The sequence below is a fragment of the Dendrobates tinctorius genome, unplaced genomic scaffold (assembly GCF_039654945.1).
Source record: "Dendrobates tinctorius isolate UK_male_01 unplaced genomic scaffold, ASM3965494v1 ptg000102l, whole genome shotgun sequence".
Lineage (NCBI taxonomy): Eukaryota > Metazoa > Chordata > Amphibia > Anura > Dendrobatidae > Dendrobates > Dendrobates tinctorius.
The window spans coordinates 5,380,555-5,399,488 of NW_027361770.1; the positions used below are offsets into that span (position 1 = coordinate 5,380,555).

Below are 18,934 nucleotides of genomic sequence, written 5' to 3' on the forward strand. Positions count from 1 at the left end.
ATACCCATCATACATATCCTCCATCCCATAGTCTAGTGCCCATATACCTATCACACATTCTCCATCCCATAGTCCAGTGCCCATATATCCATCATACATAGCCTCATCCCATAGTCCTGTGCCCATATACCCATCATACATATCCTCCATCCCATAGTACAGTGCCCATATATCCATCATACATATTCTCCATCCCATAGTCCTGTGTCCATATACCCATCATACATATCCTTCATCTTATAGTCCAGTGCCCATAGACCCATCATATATATCCTCCATCCCATAGTCCAGTGCCCATATACTCATCATACATATCCTCCATCCCATAGTCCAGTGCCCATTTATCCATCATACATATCCTCCATCCCATAGTCCAGTGGCCATTTACCCATTATGACATAACCGTCGCCATTGCAACCTATGATGACATCAGCGTCGTCATGGCAACCATTATGACATCATAATGAGGGGCGGGGCTTGACACACACACTTTTCCCCATTATGTAGATAGGGGCAAAATTGTTTGGTGAATTGAAACGCGCGGGGTTAAAATTTCGCCTCACAACATAGCCTAGGACGCTCTCGGGGTCCAGACGTGTGACTGTGCCAAATTTTGTGGCTGTAGCTGCGACGGTGCGGATGCCTATCCCGGACATACACACACACACACACACACACACACACACACACACACACACACACACACACACACACACACACACTTGAGCTTTATATATTAGATAATAATAATAAGTTTTATTTCTATAGCGCCGACATATTCCGCAACACTTTACACTTCAGAGGGGACTTGTACAGATGATAGACATTACAGCGTAATAATAAACACTTAGATCAAAACAGATACCAAGAGGAATGAAGGCCCTGCTCGCAAGCTTACAATCTATGAGGAAAAAGGTAGACACGAAAGGTGGGTGGTAACAATTGCCCTGATTGTTTGGATCAGCCATAATGTTAAGTGTGTAACAGTACAGACACAGAGGGCTGATAGATGCATAAACCATGTGGGAACATGATACGGGGAACCTGGTTATGGTAAAACTTTTGACTGTGCCACACAGGGATAGATTAGATTAATGTGTTGAGGCAGTAGGCCAATCTGAATAAATGCATTTTCAGGGTATTTAGATGACTACATCAACAGAACCAACATCAATACATAAGAGGTTGTCCACTATTTTAGCATTGATGACCTATCCCTAGGATAGGTCATCAATGCCTGACCAGTCTTGGTCTGACACCCAGCATCCCTGGTGATAAGCCGGCTAGAAGTACTCAGTTGCAGAGCTAGCCGTCTTCTGATGATGGCCTCTGCAGAGTACTACACATCTACCTCCTATTCAAATCAATAGGAAACGGATGTGTAGTACCCTGCATCAACCACGATCAGATGAAGATGAAGCCGCTCTGCAAGTGAGTACTTCCGACTGGTGGCCGCCGTCACCGATAACAGCTGATCGGTGGGGGTGCCAGATGGTCCTACTTCTACTGTTCAGACATTAATGACATCCGAAGGTAGGTCATCAGTGCTAAAGTAGTGGACAACCTGTTTAATACATCACACCAGAGCCAAGTTTTGAACATTTAACCCATTTCTGTCACGTGACGTACTATCCCGTCCATGTGCCCTGGGACTTAATCCCCAGGGATGGGATAGTACGTCACAGCGATCAGCGGCGCCCACGTGGTGAGCGCCGCTGATTGCGGCCGGGTGTCAGCTGATTATCACAGCTGACACCCGGCACAATGTGTCAGGGGCGGTCACGGACCGCCTCCGACACGTTAACCCCTTGCACACGGCGATCAAACACGATCACGGTGTACCGGGGGTTAAAGGGAAGCATCGGCAGGGAGGGGGCTCCCTCCGTGCTTCCCTGAGCCCCCCACAGCAGCGCAATGTGCAGTGCTGCTGCGGGGGGCTCCATCCCTGCAGGTCCCCGAATCTAAGATGGCGACGGGAACCTTCGGGGGCCTGCAGGGAGCTGGCTTCCTCATGCCTGCAAAGCGCAGGCAAGGAGGAAGCCTTGTGCAGTACCTGTGACAGATCGCTGATCTGTCACAGTGATCTGTGATGTGACAAATCAGTGATCTGTCACAGGACAGTGATGTCCCACCTGGGACAATGTAATAAAGTTAAAAAAAAAAAGTGTAAAAATAATTTTAAAACAATCGCTAAATAAATTAAAAAAAAAAAAAATATTCCCTAATAAATTCATTTTTTGGAAATAAAAAAACAAAAAAAAAAAGCAATAAAAGTACACATACTTGGTATCGCCGCATCCGTAACGACCCGCCCTATAAAACTGTCCCATTAGTTAACCCCTTTAGCGAACCCCTCAAAAAATAAAAATAAAAAACGAAGCAAAAAATAATGATTTATTATCATACCGCCGAACAAAAAGTGCAATAACGCGCGATCAAAAAGACGCATATAAATATGCATTGTGCCGCTGAAAACGTCATCTTGTCCTGCAAAAAACGAGCCGCCATACAGCGTCATCAGTGAAAAAAGAAAAAAGTTATAGCTCGCAGAATAAAGCGATGCAAAAATAATTTTTTTTTTATATAAAATTGTTTTCATTGCATAAAATCGCCAAAACATAAAAGACCTAAATGAGGTATCACTGTAACCGTACTGACCCAAAGAATAAAAGGGCTTTATCAATTTTACCGCAGGCGGAACAGTGTAAACGCACCCCCAAAAAGAAATTCATGAAACGCTGCTTTTTGTGCATTCTACGTCCCAAAAATCGGAATAAAAAGCGATCAAAAGATGTCACGTGCCCGAACATGGTACCAATAAAAGCGTCAACTCGTCCTGCAAAAAATAAGACCTCACATGACTCAGTGGGTCAAAATATGGAAAAATTATAGCTCTCAATATGTGGTGATGCAAAAACTATTTTTACAATAAAAAGCGTCTTTTAGCGTGTGACAGCTGCCAAACATAAAAACCACCATAAATAGTAAATCAAACCCCCCGTTATCACCCCCTTAGTTAGGGAAAAATAATAAAATAAAAAAAATGTATTTATTTCCATTTTCCCAATAGGGTTAGGGTTAGGGCTGGAGTTAGAATTGGGGGGTTTCCACTGTTTGGGCACTTCAGGTGCTCTCCAAATGTAACATGGCGTCTGATCTCAATTCCAGCCAATTCTGCGTTGAAAAAGTCAAATGGTGCTCCTTCCCTTCCAAGCTCTGCCATGCTCCCAAACAGTGTTTTACCCCCATATATGGGGTATCAGCCTACTCAGGACAAATTGCAAAACAACTTTTGGGGTCCAATTTCTCCTGTTACCCTTAGGAAAATAAAAAATTGGGGGCAAAAATATCATTTTTGTGGAAAAAAAATGTTTTTTTTATTTTCAATTGGGGGTGAAAGGATCATTTTTGTGGAAAAAATGATTTTTTAATTGTACCGCTGTACGTTATAAACTTCTGTGAAGCCCTTGTTGGTTCAAAGTTCTCACCACATATCTAGATAAGTTCCTTGGGGGGTCTAGTTTCCAAAATGGGGTCACTTGTGGGGGGTTTCCACTGTTTAGGTACATCATGGGCTCTCCAAACATGACATGGCGTCCGATCTGAATTCTAGCCAATTTTGCATTGAAAAAGTCAAACGGCGCTCCTTCCCTTCTGAGCTCTGCCATGCGGCGAAACAGTGGTTCCCCCCCACATATCAGGTATGAGCATACTCAGGACAAACTGCGCAATAACTTTTGCAGTCCAACTTCTCCTGTTACCCTTGGTAAAATAAAAAAAATTGAACCTGAAGTATTTTTTTTGTGAAAAAAAGTTAAATGTTCATTTTTTTTTAAATATTCAAAAAATTCCTGTGAAGCACCTGAAGGGTTAATAAACTTTTTGAATGTGGTTTTGAGCACCTTAAGGGGTGCAGTTTTTAGAATGGTGTCACTTTTGGGTATTTTCTATCATATAGACCCCTCAAAGTGGCTTCAAATGTGATGTGGTTCGTAAAAATAAGATGGTGTTGCAAAAATGAGAAATCGCTGGTCAATTTTTAACCCTTATAACTTCCTAAGAAAAAAAAATTTGGGTTCCAAAATTGTGCTGTTGTAAAGTAAACATGTGGGAAATGTTACTTATTAAGTTTTTTGTGTGCCGTATCTCTGTGATTTAAGGGCATAAAAATTCAAAGTTGGAAAATTGCGAAATTTTCACCAAATTTCCGTTTTTTTTCACAAATAAACGCAAGTTATATGAATGAAATTTTACCACTAGCATGAAATACAATATGTCACAAGAAAACAATGTCAGAATCACCAGGATCCATGGAAGCGTTCCAGAGTTATTACCTCATAAAGGGACAGTGGTCAGAATTGTAAAAATTGGCCCGGTCATGAACGTGCAAACCACCCTTGGGGGTTAAGGAGGATTTTGTGAGTTTCTGCTACAAAAATTTTAGTGTGAACATACACTAGCTTAAACTGAGTTTTTGGAGCAGAAACTCGCCAAATCCCCCTCATAGTCTAAAATCTCTACATTTGAAGGATTTTTTAGTTCTAATCTAGCTATCAAGTATGCTGTGGATTGCTACATGTATACAAGATCAGAACCACTGTAAGCACATTAATACAACGCCAGAACATGAACACAACACCAGAATCTCTGGATGTGTAAGAATGCAGCACTAGAACCATAATCAGTACATGAATGCACCAAGCCCCATGTATAATTGTATTGCATGAGTCTAAAATTCCCAATATATCCTTAAGAATGGTAAGGAGATACTGGAAGTTGTTGTTACCAGTGACCATGAGACTGTGGACCATATAGGAACCAGAGCACTGATGAGTTGTAGTCAGTAACACAAATAAACATTTACATCTAGGTACCTTATAAGTGATATCTTCTCTGACTGGAGTTGTTCTTTTGTCTCCATGTAGTACAGATGCTATGCAGAGATTTCACGCCCAGAGTTAGTCTCTCCAGATTTCCCTCTTCTGTCTTCAGGTGCACCTCCTGAAACGGTGTCCTTAAAAATAAAATTATCATCATAATGCCTCATAAATATAAATATCTCCCATGCTGTGCTCCTGAATAAATAATTGCCCTCCACTGTTGTTGCACAAAACACCCCACACACACACTTGTAATAAAACAAGGTAGATTTGCAAAAAATATTTATTGTGTCAGCCTTTAGAGACAGATAAATGTTTCACTGACGTTTTGGCCTCTCCTCCCCCCTCCACACTGCCCCTCTGCATATTGTTTCACCACACTGCCCCTCTCCTTTTTTCCACCACACTGCCTCTCTGCATAGTCTATGTCCCCTTTTACAATCCCCACTTATTTGCTCCAAATTGTCCCATAAATGTCCCCATTTCCCCACTATGTGCCCTCATAGTATCACAACACCCTACCCCTCCCCCTGGCACCTTCACCAAATATAATAGCACGTTTAATCATCAGCTCCTACATGGAGCGCTTACCAGTGCCTGATGTTTCCACTTCTGGCCTAGTCTACAACTATGTCTACACACCCCCGTGCACCCAGCATATGCCAGAAGAAAAAGATTGTCCTTTAGCATAGGCTAGCCAGCAAATATGCACTGGAATGCCTTGCTGTTTTCCACTATATGGGAAAGCATTGACTAATAATTTCTCATTTGCAGAGGAGAGGGACAGAAAAAGAAAATACAACACTGTAAATACAGTGAGATGCAGCAGAGATTTCCGCCAGAGGTAGACATCAGGGGGTACGCGGACCTACTTCTGACAGGACCTTATGAGAGTCTTCTGTATAACGGTTTAGGTTTGTGTTGTTGAACACTAACACTAGAGTGGACTACAAAGAACATGGACCTTGTGTATCAGCTCTGTCTGACTGCCAACACTTCTAAGAAAATCATCTGGCTCTGTGGATAACTCTTAATTTTTCATGTATTTCAGACCTCAGATTTTGGTGTTGGTAAACCTAGATTCAGAGCAGAATGTGAAGCATCCCCGACTTCTTTCACTGACCACTCAACTGAAGGCTGGCAAAGGATTAACAATTGTTGGTTCTGTGCTCCAGGGGACTTTTCTGGATAAACACATAGAAGCTCAGAAAGGCGAAGATGTAAGAACAGTCACCCTGAGATGGCTTAGTACTGTACTTCCTTCACACTTGGGTGGTTTCTTCATTGCTGTGACTCTATGAATTATACAGTAATGAGATGTATGCTGCTATTATCCAAATGCTTGGCAAACTCCATGTGACTGATCCAGTTCACTTTGTTTGTATGGTTATTTTGTGTTTTAAGTAAATCTGTTTTTTTTATTCTATTTTAGAATGTTAAAGCTTTAATGAGTGTAGAAAAGACAAAAGGATTTTGTCAGCTAGTCGTGTCGCCCAGTGTACGAGATGGAATGTCGCACTTGATCCAGTCTGCTGGTCTTGGCGGTATGAAGCACAATACTGTGTTAATGGCTTGGCCGCACTCGTGGAAGCAGCCAAACAATCCTTACAGCTGGAAACCTTTTGTTGGTGGGTATTGCCTTTTTTTCAGAAGGGATTCTGAAATATTAATGAAGTGATATTGCTGCACCATTGAAGGAGTGACTTTTTCACATGGTGTGGACTCTGGAGACTGGCAGTCTGCGTCAGGAGTAGTTCCAGTTTCCTACTAGTTAGCCTCTTTTTGTTAAAGGGGTTGTCTACTACTGGGAAACTCCTGTTTAATTGCTTCAACGTCCCATAGAAAATGAAAAAAACATCTATATTCGCCTCCCGCAGTGAGGCTGCTATTCCAGCAGTTCTATTCCCGGCAGGTTGTGTGACCGCTGCAGCCAGTTAACAGCCTCCGATTAACTGACACTTTTACTATTGTCAGAGCTGATGTCCACTCTGACAGCATGTTAATCAGATGCTATCACATAAGAAACTACAGCGCCCATATCTTTGGAACTGCACCTCTATGGGAGGTGAACTTAGATTGTTCTTATTTTCTATGGGGTGCTGAAGTGATTAACCCCTTCCTGACATATGACATAATGTCTCATCTTATGTCATGTCTCTTTTGATGCAGGCTCAGGAATGGAGCCAGCATCTTTCCCAGCATGTATTATTAAGCTGTCATCTACCTCTCACATCAACGAATGGAGCAGAGCTTCGCTCAGTGAGGAAAACTCCTTTAATGGCACTGCCAATATCAGACAGTGAAAATCCCCCTCTCCCCCACCCCCCCATTAAAAAAATGTTAAAAATTCACATATTATATCAAACTGTCTGATCTATCAAAATATGAAATTAATTATGCCAATTGGTTAACGCCACAAAGAGAAAAAAAATCTAATTGCATTCTTTTTGCAGTGTTGCCAAGACAAAAAAAACACAATAGTAAGTGCCTAAAACTTTGTGTCTACCACAAAAGTATACCCGCAAAAATGCCATCTCGCCAAGCAAATAACAATCCCTCATACAGCTCCATACAAATGAGAACCTTACTAGTCTCGAAAAATGACACAACGCAAGCAATTTTTTTTTGTTTAAAGTTTCTGGGTTTTTACACCACTTACAAACGTTTACTGTTTCCTTTTTTTTTATGTTTGGTAAGGACATCATTGTATGGACCTGGAGAATCCTACTGTCAGGCCATTTTTAACGTACAATGAAGTAAAATCACAACCTATAATCAGTTGCAGAATTGTGGTTTTTTTTTTGGTTTTTTTTTCACAATTTCAATATACTTAGAATTTTTGCCACATTTTCATGTACATCCAACGCATAAAAGTTCTCATATGGCTTTGTCAACAGAAAGATAAAGTTATTGTTCTTGGAAGAAGGGGAGAAAAAACGAAAAATCGTCATGTTGGGAAAGGGTTTAAGCAGGTGTTGTCTCACAGTGGACAACCCCTTTAACTAGGCGGGGCACAGGGAGGACGTGGTCCTTCTGTAGACTATTGAGCCCATAATCATGTAGTTCTCTCCATAATGGAGGACGTACTTCTGATAAGCTTACATTGATTCACAGATATTTAACCAGTTAATTCACAAAAGTCATAACATTAATGGTTTTGAGTATTATTTTGTCAAATAAAGAGGTCATGTTCTATAGTATGTGTCAATATGTAGACACCCTTTTGTGTGCATGTGTTGTCTGTAGGTATATCTTGGGTGTGCAGGGCCATTTTTAGGCAAACTGGGGCCCTAGGCAAAGTTTAAAATGGGGCCCCAAATGCTAACATATTGCACATCACACAGAAGCATTTCGGTTGTAGTTACATGCGCTGAGTTCAGGCCGGTAAATGAGTATGATCGACAATATTGAAGTCGTTCAACACTTGTTTTCCGGCCTCTTTGCACCATCTGAGAAAGAATGATGGGGACAGAACGATCACTAATGGATCCCTATCAGATCACCATACAGTATCATGTTATCAGCAGCACAGCTACAGTTTATACCCCATAGCCCTCCATATTATATAATGTGCCCCATAGTCCTCCATATAGTATAATACACTCCCCATAGTCCTCCATGTAGTATAATACACTCCTCCTAGTCCTCAATATGGTATAATATACTCCTCATAGCTCTCCATATATTCAAATACACTCAGTCCTCCATATAGTATAATACACTATTCAGTCCTCCATATAGTATAATACACACCTAATAGTCCTCCATGTGTTAAAATGCACTGCTCAGTCCTCGATATATTATAATGCACCTCCAGTAATCCATGTAGTACAATTCACTTCCTATAGTATAATGCACCCCATAATTCTTCATATAGTATAATGTATTCCCCATAGTCCTCGATGCAGTATAATGCAACCACCCCACAGAGTATAATGCAGCCACTCCACAGAATATAATGTAACCCTTTATAGATTATGCAGCCCCCCTCATATAGTATAATGCAGCCCCTCCATAGAATACAATGTAGCCCTCCACGTATAGTATAATGTAGCCCCCTCATAAAGTATAATGAAGCCCCCTCATAGATTGTAATGCAATCACCCCTCATAGAATATCTAATATATAAAGCTCAAGTGTGTGTATGTATGTGTGTGTATGTCCGGGATTGGCATCCGCACCGTTGCAGCTACAGCCACAAAATTTGGCACAGTCACACGTCTGGACCCCGAGAGTGTCCTAAGCTATGTTGTGAGGTGAAATTTTAACCCCGTACGTTCCAATTCACCAAACAAGTTTTCCCCTATCTACATAATGGGGAAAAAGTGTGTGTGTATCAAGCCCCACCCCTTATTATGATGTCATAATAGTTGCCATGGCGACGCTGATGTCATCATAGGTTGCAAGCCCCACCGCTCATTATGATGTCATAATGGTTGACCATGGGATGGAGGATGTGTGATGGGTATATGGGCACTGGACTATGGGATGGAGGATATGTATGATGGGTATATGGGCATGGGACTGTGAGATGAAGGATGTGTGATGGTATATGGGCACTCGACTATGGGATGGCGAATATGTATGATGGGTATATGGGCATGGGACTATGGGATGGAGAATATGTATGATGGGTATATGGGCATGGGACTATGGGATGGAGGATGTGTGATGGGTATATGGGCACTCGACTATGGGATGGAGGATATGTATGATGGGTGTATGGGCACGGGCCTATGGGATGGTGGATATGTATGATGGGTATATGGGCACGGGACTATGGGATGGAGGATAATTATAATTTGTTATAACTAACCACAGTTAGTTACTATGCCCGGGCAGTGCTGGGCTCTTCAGCTAGTAATAAATATAATCCAGCCCCCATAGATTATAATGTAGCCCTGAATAGAATATAATACAGCCCACCTCCCCATAGAATATAATTTAGCCCCCATAGAATATAATGTATAATGTACCCCCCATAGTATATAACACAGCCTCCCCCATAGAATATAATGTATATTGTACCCCCATGGTATATAACATAGCCACACAGTATATAGCACAGCCACACGCAGCGCACCCGCAGTCAGAGTCAGAGGGCAAAGATGGGAGAGGGAGCATCATCTGACACGCTCTCCTCCATCATTGCTTTGAACTATACCGGTGTCTATGATGCCGGTATAGATCAATGTAGTGGGGTGATTCGGCGCTGGCGGCAGGCGGGGCACCCCTGCCTCACGGGCCCCATAGCGGCTGCATGATGTGCTGCTAGCTGGGGGCTCCTGAGGGAGTGGGGGCCCTAGGCAGCTGCCTGGTCTGCCTGCCACTAACGCCGGCCCTGTGGATGTGTCAACCATTTTGACATTTATGATTAGTTCTGAATCTCTCTAAGGAATGGGTGTAAATGTTGCCTGCAAGTGTGGTTTTATGCACTTTTTCCCCTTTATTTTATGGTTTTAATTATTTGCTATTCCTTATTAATAAAGTTTTTTTGTTTACTCTTTAGTGGCTTTATCAATTCTCTATTAAGTAGAAAACTTGTGTTAAGTATAGCTGCATTTTCTCATTTTTATGTATGTTTACAGACACTGTACGAGATGCTACAACAGCTCAGCAAGCTTTACTTGTGGCCAAAAATATAGATTTGTTCCCTACCAACCAGGAGCGCTTTGCTGAAGGAAATGTTGATGTGTGGTGGATTGTGCATGACGGTGGAATGTTGATGCTGCTGCCTTTCCTGTTGCGCCAGCATAAGGTATGTATCTACTTCATTGGTTTTCTACATTTTAATAACACCTGAAAATATTATATATGGACAAAAATATTGGACCGCCTACACGTTACACATACAGGAGTGACATTCCAATCTAAATCTAAAGTATAGCCATTAATATTAAGTTTGTCTCTATTTGCAGCTTTAACAGTTTACACTTTTTTTGTGAAAGGTTTACAAGCTTTAGGAGCATGTCACATGTGGCAGTTTTTGCCCATTCATCTATTAGAGCGCTTTATGAGATCAGAAACTGATGATTGCCAAGAGGACCTAGCTGGCAATCCTCAATCATTTCATCCAAAAGATATCTGATGGGTTGAGATCAGGGCTTTGTGTGGGCCAGTCTAGTTTTTCTACATTAAACTCGCTCAACCATATTTTTATGGACCTTTGCTTGTGCAGTAGTGCTCAGGCACACTGGAACAGAAAAAGGTCTTCCCCCATACTGTTCAAACAAAGATAGTCCAAAATGTCTTGGTATGGGGAAATCTTAAAGTTTCCCTTCACTGCAACTTAGAGGCCTGGGCCATCTTCTGAAGAACCACCCAATAGCATCATCCCTCCTCCACCAAACTTTACAGTTGGTCCAGTGCAGTCAGGCATTCTCCTGTCAGTTGCCAAAGACATACATCAGATTGCCAGATAGATAAGTCACTCCACAGAACATGTTTGCACTTATCCAGAGTCCAATGTAACTTACCGTATATACTCGAGTATAAACCAATCCAAATATAAGCCAAAGTACCTAATTTTACCACAAAAAAATGGGAAAGCTTTATTGATTCAAGTATAAGCCTGGAATACATGGCCCCCTCATCCCTATCCTGGTATGCATGGCCCCCTCATCCTTATCCTGGTAAACAGGGCCTCCTCATCCCTATCCTGGTATGGAGGACCCCCTCATCCCTATCCTGGTATGGAGGGCCCCCTCATCCCTATCCTGGTATGGAGGGCCCCCTCATCCCTATCCTGGCATAGAGGGCCTTCTCATCCCTATCCTGGTATGGAGGGCTCCATCATCCCTATCCTGGTATACATGGCCCCCTCATTCCTATCTTGGTATGCATGGCCTCCTCATCCCTATCCTGGTATGGAGGGCCCCCTCATCCCTATCCTGGCATAGAGGGCCTCCTCATCCCTATCCTGGTATGCATGGCCCCCTCATCCCTATCCTGGTATGCATAGCCTCCTCATCCCCTTCCTTCTATGCATGGGCCCCATCAGAAAAACATAAAAAAATAAATCATCCTACTTACCTTCCTGTGCTCCCTTGCAAAATCTTGTTCCAATGCCAGCAGCTGATTTATGCTTGTAAGCAGCGCATGACACTGACGTCATGCGCTGCTTTCAAGCCGAGGACAGCTGCTGGAATACTCACTGTTCTCCACGCCGGGACTATTTGCATGGAGGGCAGTGAATATTCATTGCTCTTTAGTAGCGGGCACAGTAGCAGCAGCCGCCGGCTTCCTGCAGCCGCCGGGCTTTCACGTGTACCCGCTATTAAAGAGAATGAATATTCACTGCTCTTCACTCCCATGGGAGTGAAGAGCAGTGAACATTCATTCCCTTAAGGAGTGGGCACATGTTATTGCCGGAAGCTGGCAGCTGTGACTACTCTGCCCGCTATTAAAGAGAAATTAATATTCACTGCAAGCGCAGTGAATATTCATTTCTCTTTAGCAGTGGGCACAGGCTTTAGATGAAGCAGCCGGCTCCTGCCTCCTGTGACCTGCTCCCCTTCTGTCTTGTGGGACCCTCACTGAAGTATAAGCCAAGGGGAACATTTTCAGCATAAAAATGTGCTGAAAAATTCGGCTTATACTCGAGTATATATATTTACATCAATCCTTCCGAAACTTGATAATTTGTCTGAGAGAAGTAATGCTCTCAGAGCATAGTTTTTGCCAGAGGTGGATGGGGAGCTCTGCAGTGAGTCAGCAGACCATTGGTGCCTTTAATGTGCACCGCTCGATGATCACACTGTGTAACTCGATGTGGTGTCTGCTTTGTGGCCGAGTTGCTGTTCTTCCCAACAGTCTTGGCTTTTTAATAAGGTCACTCGCAGTTGCTCATCAAATATTTATGAAGGAAGAAGTTTCGCAAACTGGATTGTTGCAGCATCGGCATCCTATTACAGGACCATGCTGCAGTTCAGTAAGTTTTTAAACGTCACATTTTTTCTTACAAATGTTTGTAAAGGAAGACAACATAGCCTTAAACATTGGTGCTTATTTATAAAACTATGAGATTCAGACTCACTGAAAAAAAAAAACAGAATTCGGTTATTTTCTCTACAGTGTATTTGAGAATTCTTTGCTCAAATGAAATTTTAACCCTTTATCAACAGTCTGTAATGGTATGTCATATACCGGCTCCCGGACTTTGATGCAGAGCCAACATCTTTCCTGGCCGATGATGGCTGATAGTGGGTGGAGCAGAGCTCCTCTTGCAGCTTTTAACCTGTTAACTTCTGCTGTCAACAGCTGCATTTAATGCACGTCAGCAGATGGAGGCGTCATTTTATGCGCCTGTGGCATGATCATGGGGCAACGATGCATTGCCATCACAGCTGGAACACAAGTTCCGGTCTAAGGGGGCTAACAAATACAATATACAGTGGAATTTTTTTTTAAATATATAAATGAAAGTTAAAATTACTTCCCATTAAAAATAAATAAAAATACCCATATTTGGAATTGCTGCGTTTGTAAAAGTCAAAAAGTCAAATCTATCAAAATGTAATTTAACCTGATTGTTAAAACGCACCAATGAAAAAGAAAACTGAAACTACAGAATTATGTTTTTTTGGCTGCTGCCATACTGAAAGAAAACATAATAAGAGGTGTTCAAAATATTGGTTCTACCTCAAATTGGTATCAATAAAAATGTCAACTCAGAGTGCAAAAAATAAGACCTCAGCCATATCGACCAAAAATTGTAAACATTATCTCTGAAAATGACACAAGTGAAATTCTTTTTTTTTTCTTACAACTTTCCCCATTTTTTTACCCCTTTTAAATGCAAATAAATAAATACAACTATGCATGTTTGGTTTTGCATAATCGTATTAACTTGGAGAATCATATTGCCAGGTCAGTTTTGCCATATAGTAAACATGGTAAATAAATACAATTGCAGAATTGTACATTTTTTGCTATTTTGCTGTTCTTGGATTTTTTTCCCCACTTTCCAGTTCATCACATAATAGAATCAATGGTGTCATACAAAATTACAACTCTTCCCACAAAAAACAAGCCCTCATATTCATATGGCCATGTGGACGGAGCAATAAGTTATATCTCTAGGAGGAAGGGGAGGAAAATTGTAACCTCAAGAAGGAGTTAAAGGAGTTGTCCACTACTATAAAGCCCTTTTTTTCAATGTCCCTGTTGTGCTTCATAACATAAAAAAGCATACTTTAAACTGTTTCTTTGGAAGGAATTATGTAGGCTGCAGAGCCCATGTCACGAGATTACAGAGGGGCACAACAATCGAGTGGAGGGGTGCAATTGACCTTGAGAAAGATTTCCTTTTTTATTTTCCAAGTCGCCAACCCTTTTAAGGACTTTTAGTGGCATCAATACTTTAGAACTTAAAATTTGCTGAAATGTACTCAAATTGTTGAATTTTAGTAGTAGTGTTATTGTAGGACAGCTGATAATCGGGAGCGATCCAGGTAGCTGGGTTCCCTTTGCAGCTTATTCGGTAAGCGCTATAGCTTGCCAAATAAGGAGGGACCTGAACAGATTCGCTCATCTCTACTCCTAGTGTAAAAATAACTTATCCTGTGGATTTTCATCATACGGACTGAGATGGGATTGAAGGGCCATGGCTTACCCTTCCCCCCGTCAAGTGGTCTGAGGTCGACACATCTCTGGGCAGAGGTCCCTCAGCCATCAGCCAATCTGTGCACCATCTGCATGTCATGGTATGCCTAGGTTACTTTAGGCAAAAACCCTGGGACCCCTGCGATGTCCCTCAGACTAGGGGAACCCTGTCTGTCCCTCTACCCAGGGTTTACACTGAAGGTGTGCCTGCCTGAGCCTCCACCCTGTCCCTGTCTTCTGTCCAGCCCTAAGCTGAACCCACCACCCTCCACCCACTGAGGGCACCAGACACCAGACCCCACAAATACGTATGGACAGGGGTAAAAGAAACACCTCACAGTTAATACACAAGGGAATACAATAATGTGCAAGGGCAACCAAATATATATATAACAGATTGGAGAAAGAACCACTGAGGGATATACTGCACCAGATATCAGACGCTCCAACACCACCACTGCTGACCGGTATTGCTAGCACTAGGCTAAAGCTATAGTCGGCGACGCCCATAGTCAGGATGAACTATTTAAAGACCAAGGGCGTGGCCCAGCCCTCAGCCAGCATGACAACCTGGTTAACCCTATCCCGACTGGAACAGAATACCCAACAGGGTATTACCGCTGTCTGCCGGACACCCTGGTGTGAACAGTGTCCGACATGACAGTACCCCGCCTTCTACGAGGGACCTCCGGAACCTCACCATGTCGAGGACCTGGCTTGTCCGGATGGCGACGATGGAACATAGTAACCAGTCGATCAGCATGAATGTCAGAGGCCGGCACCCATGTCCTCTCCTCAGGACCATAGCCACGCCAGTGGACCAGGTACTGTAGAGTGCGACGCACAACCCTAGAGTCCACCACTTTGGACACCTCAAATTCCAACGCACCATCCACCAAGACGGGAGGTGGTGGCCCGGGGGAACCATCCACCAAACCCACGACCTTCTTTAGCAATGCTTTGTGAAATACATTATGAATCTTATACACAGCCGGCAACTCCAAACGAAATGCCACTGGGTTGATCACAGCGGAGATTCTAAATGGGCCAATGAACCTGGGACCCAACTTAAGTGACGGTATCTTGAGCTTAATGTTCCTAGTAGATAACCACACCCAATCACCCACACACAGGTCCGGACCTGGCACACGTCTGCAGTCAGCCACCCGTTTGTACCTGGAACCCACCTTCAACAAGCGCTGCTTGACTCTCCTCCAAACAGACGACAATTGAGCTCCCAACTGGTCCTCTTCAGGGACGCCAACTGAGCACCCCTGACGCAAGGTGCAAAATTGAGGATGTTGACCATACACACAAAAAAAGGAGATTCCCCAGACGATTCCTGGCAATGGTTGTTTATTGCGAATTCTGCCAGAGGAAGAAACGTTGACCACTCTTCCTGATTGTCGGAAATAAAGCAGCGCAAGTATTGCTCCAGGTTTTGGTTCATCCGCTCAGTCTGTCCATTAGACTGAGGGTGGAAAGCCGATGAATGAGATAATTTGATTCCAAGGCGAGAACAAAAAGCTCTCCAAAACTTTGCCACAAACTGCGTACCTCGATCAGACACAATGTCAGACGGGACACCATGAAGTCTGACCACCTCGCAAATAAATATCTGAGCAAGAGTCTTAGCATTGGGCAAAGACGGTAAAGCAACGAAATGTGACATTTTGGAGAACCTATCAACAATTACCAAAATGACCGAGTTCCCTGCCGAGGCGGGCAAGTCAGTAATAAAATCCATGGAAATCTCAGTCCATGGCTTACTGGGCACCCCGAGAGGCTGCAAGCTACCAGCGAGACGGGAACGAGGAGTCTTGGCCCGTGCGCACGTGGTACAGGCAGCCACATATGAGGCCACATCCTGCCGGATTTTAGGCCACCAAAAACGACGCGATACCAGTTCCAGAGTGCTCTTAACCCCTGGATGACCTGCCAGTACCGTGTCGTGATGTTCGCCCAACACTCTAGAGCGTAGATGTAGCGGCACAAAAGATTTATTAGCAGGCAACCCCGGCGGTACCACCTCCTGAGCCTCCGCAATCTCTGCCTCAATCTCTGTCATGATGGCAGATACCACCACACCCTTTTGGAGAATAGTCACCGGCTCTTCACATAACTCTCCACCAGGAAAACACCTGGATAAAGCGTCTGCCTTAACATTCTTCGACCCAGGTCGATAGGTAACAATGAAGTTGAACCGGGTGAAGAATAATGCCCAGCGAGCCTGTCTGGAGGACAGGCGCTTAGCAGATTCTAAATAAAGCAAATTCTTATGGTCGGTTATCACAGTAATCTGATGAACAGCCCCCTCCAAGAAGTGTCGCCACTCCTCAAATGCCAATTTGATGGCCAATAGTTCCCTGTTGCCAATATCATAATTACGCTCCGCAGGCGACAGCTTCTTGGAGAAGAAGGCACACGGATGCAACTTGGCCCAAGAAGGGCCCTGAGACAGTACAGCCCCCACTCCAACCTCCGACGCATCCACCTCCACGACAAACGGTAAGGAGACATCGGGCTGCACCAGAATGGGCGCTGAGGCAAAACTATTCTTGAGGAATTCAAACGCCTGTACCGCAGGCTCAGACCAGTCAGAAAAGTCGGTACCCTTCTTAGTCATGTCAGTCAGTGGTTTGGCAATCATAGAGAAGTTCTTAATAAATTTCCTATAGTAATTGGAGAAGCCAAGAAATCGCTGAAGCGCCTTAAGATTATCAGGCCGATCCCAATGTAGTACCGCCTGCACCTTTGCGGTGTCCATCTTAAAACCTGAGGCGGAGATTATATAACCCAAGAACGGTAGCTCCTGTACGAAAAACACACATTTTTCAAGCTTGACATAGAGCCTGTTCTCTCTGAGCAACTGCAGAACCTGTCTAACATGCTCTATATGTGTATCATGGTCGCGAGAGAAAATGAGGATGTCGTCAAGATAAATTATATCGAACCTCCCCAACAACTGAGAGATGACATCATTAATGAAGTGTTGAAAGACCGCTGGTGCCATAGTCAACCCAAACGGCATTACCAAACTCTCAAAGTGACCCTCAGGGGTATTGAACGCTGTCTTCCACTCATCCCCCTGACGGACTCTTATAAGATTGTACGCCCCCCTGAGGTCCAGTTTGGAGAACCACCTGGCACCAACCACTTGGTTGAATAAATCGGGTATAAGTGGCATAGGGTAAGGATCACGGACCGTAATCTGGTTGAGTTCTCTGAAATCCAGACACGGGCGTAAACCGCCATCCTTCTTTTTAACAAAGAAGAAGCCAGCAGCCAGAGGAGAAGAGGAAGGTCTAATATGACCCTTGCTCAGGCTATCCGCAATGTATTCCTTGAGAGCTAGCCTCTCGGGACCTGAGATATTAAACATTCTAGCTTTAGGTAACTTGGCCCCTGGTTTCAACCTAATAGCACAGTCATAGGGGCGATGCGGTGGTAGTTCCGAACAACCCTTCTCAGAAAATACATCCGCATAATCCAGCAACGGCTCCGGGATACTGGGGGTCAAAGCGGAAATACTTGTAGCCAGGCACCTCTCCTGACACTCCCTGCTCCACTGAATTATGTCCTGGGTCTTCCAATCAATAACAGGATTATGCATTGACAACCATGGAAAGCCCAGAACCATCTGAGCCGGTAAGTTACTAAGCACCTTACAAGTTACCCGCTCTGAGTGTAATACTCCGATGTGGAGTTGTATATCCAACACACACTCTGTGATCTCCCCTTGAGACAACGGGGAAGCATTGATGGTAACCACCCGGATGGGGTTCGGCAATTTCTCCACCGGAAATCCCGCTGTATGCGCGAACCTCTCATCAATGAGATTGGCAGCTGAGCCACTATCAATAAATACTGTAATAGAGAGCATTTGCCCCCCAAGTACCACCCTAGCAGGGAGCATACACTGGGAAACCATGACGGAGGATACACAAAGGCTCAGACTAGACTCCTCCAAACCCTCTGAGCCTATCAGTTTTCCGCCGGCGCGCCCTTCTTAGGTACCAGGGGGCAAGCGTTAATAAAATGTCCTCCTTTGCCACAAAAAAAACAGAGCCCCTGCCTTCCGTGCCAAGGACGTTTAGGCTTGTTACTCGGTGACTGTGCTATACCAGCGATCTGCATGGGTTCCACGGATTCACCCGCGGCAACCTCACCGACCACTCCCCCACCTCCCGGAGGCAACGAAACCAGCGCCCCCTGACGGAGACGTCGGTCTATGCGTACTACAAGTGCCATCGCAGCCTCCAGAGAGGCGGGAGTCTCGTACATTAGGAGAGTCTGTTTAACCCTTCCAGAAACCCCATGCAAAAATTGACTTCTAAGCGCAGGGTCATTCCACTGCGTGTCCACCGCCCAGCGCCGGAATTCCGTGCAGTAATCCTCAGCTGGTCGATCACCCTGTAGCAGTGAGCGTATCTTAGACTCTGCTAAGTTTA

The 18,934-nt window shown here is 43.9% G+C and overlaps 1 protein-coding gene across 8 annotated transcripts in view; it reads left to right on the forward strand.

The window, feature by feature from the left end:
- Positions 1-18,934, forward strand: part of SLC12A7 (solute carrier family 12 member 7) — a 745,935-nt gene that overhangs the window by 484,254 nt on the left and 242,747 nt on the right. For all 8 annotated transcript variants that reach the window (XM_073587687.1, XM_073587689.1, XM_073587686.1 and 5 more), the window contains 3 exons: positions 5,932-6,100; positions 6,313-6,508; positions 10,469-10,638. In XM_073587687.1, the coding sequence (XP_073443788.1) occupies positions 5,932-6,100; positions 6,313-6,508; positions 10,469-10,638 (535 nt within the window). The remainder of the gene's footprint in view (positions 1-5,931; positions 6,101-6,312; positions 6,509-10,468; positions 10,639-18,934) is intronic.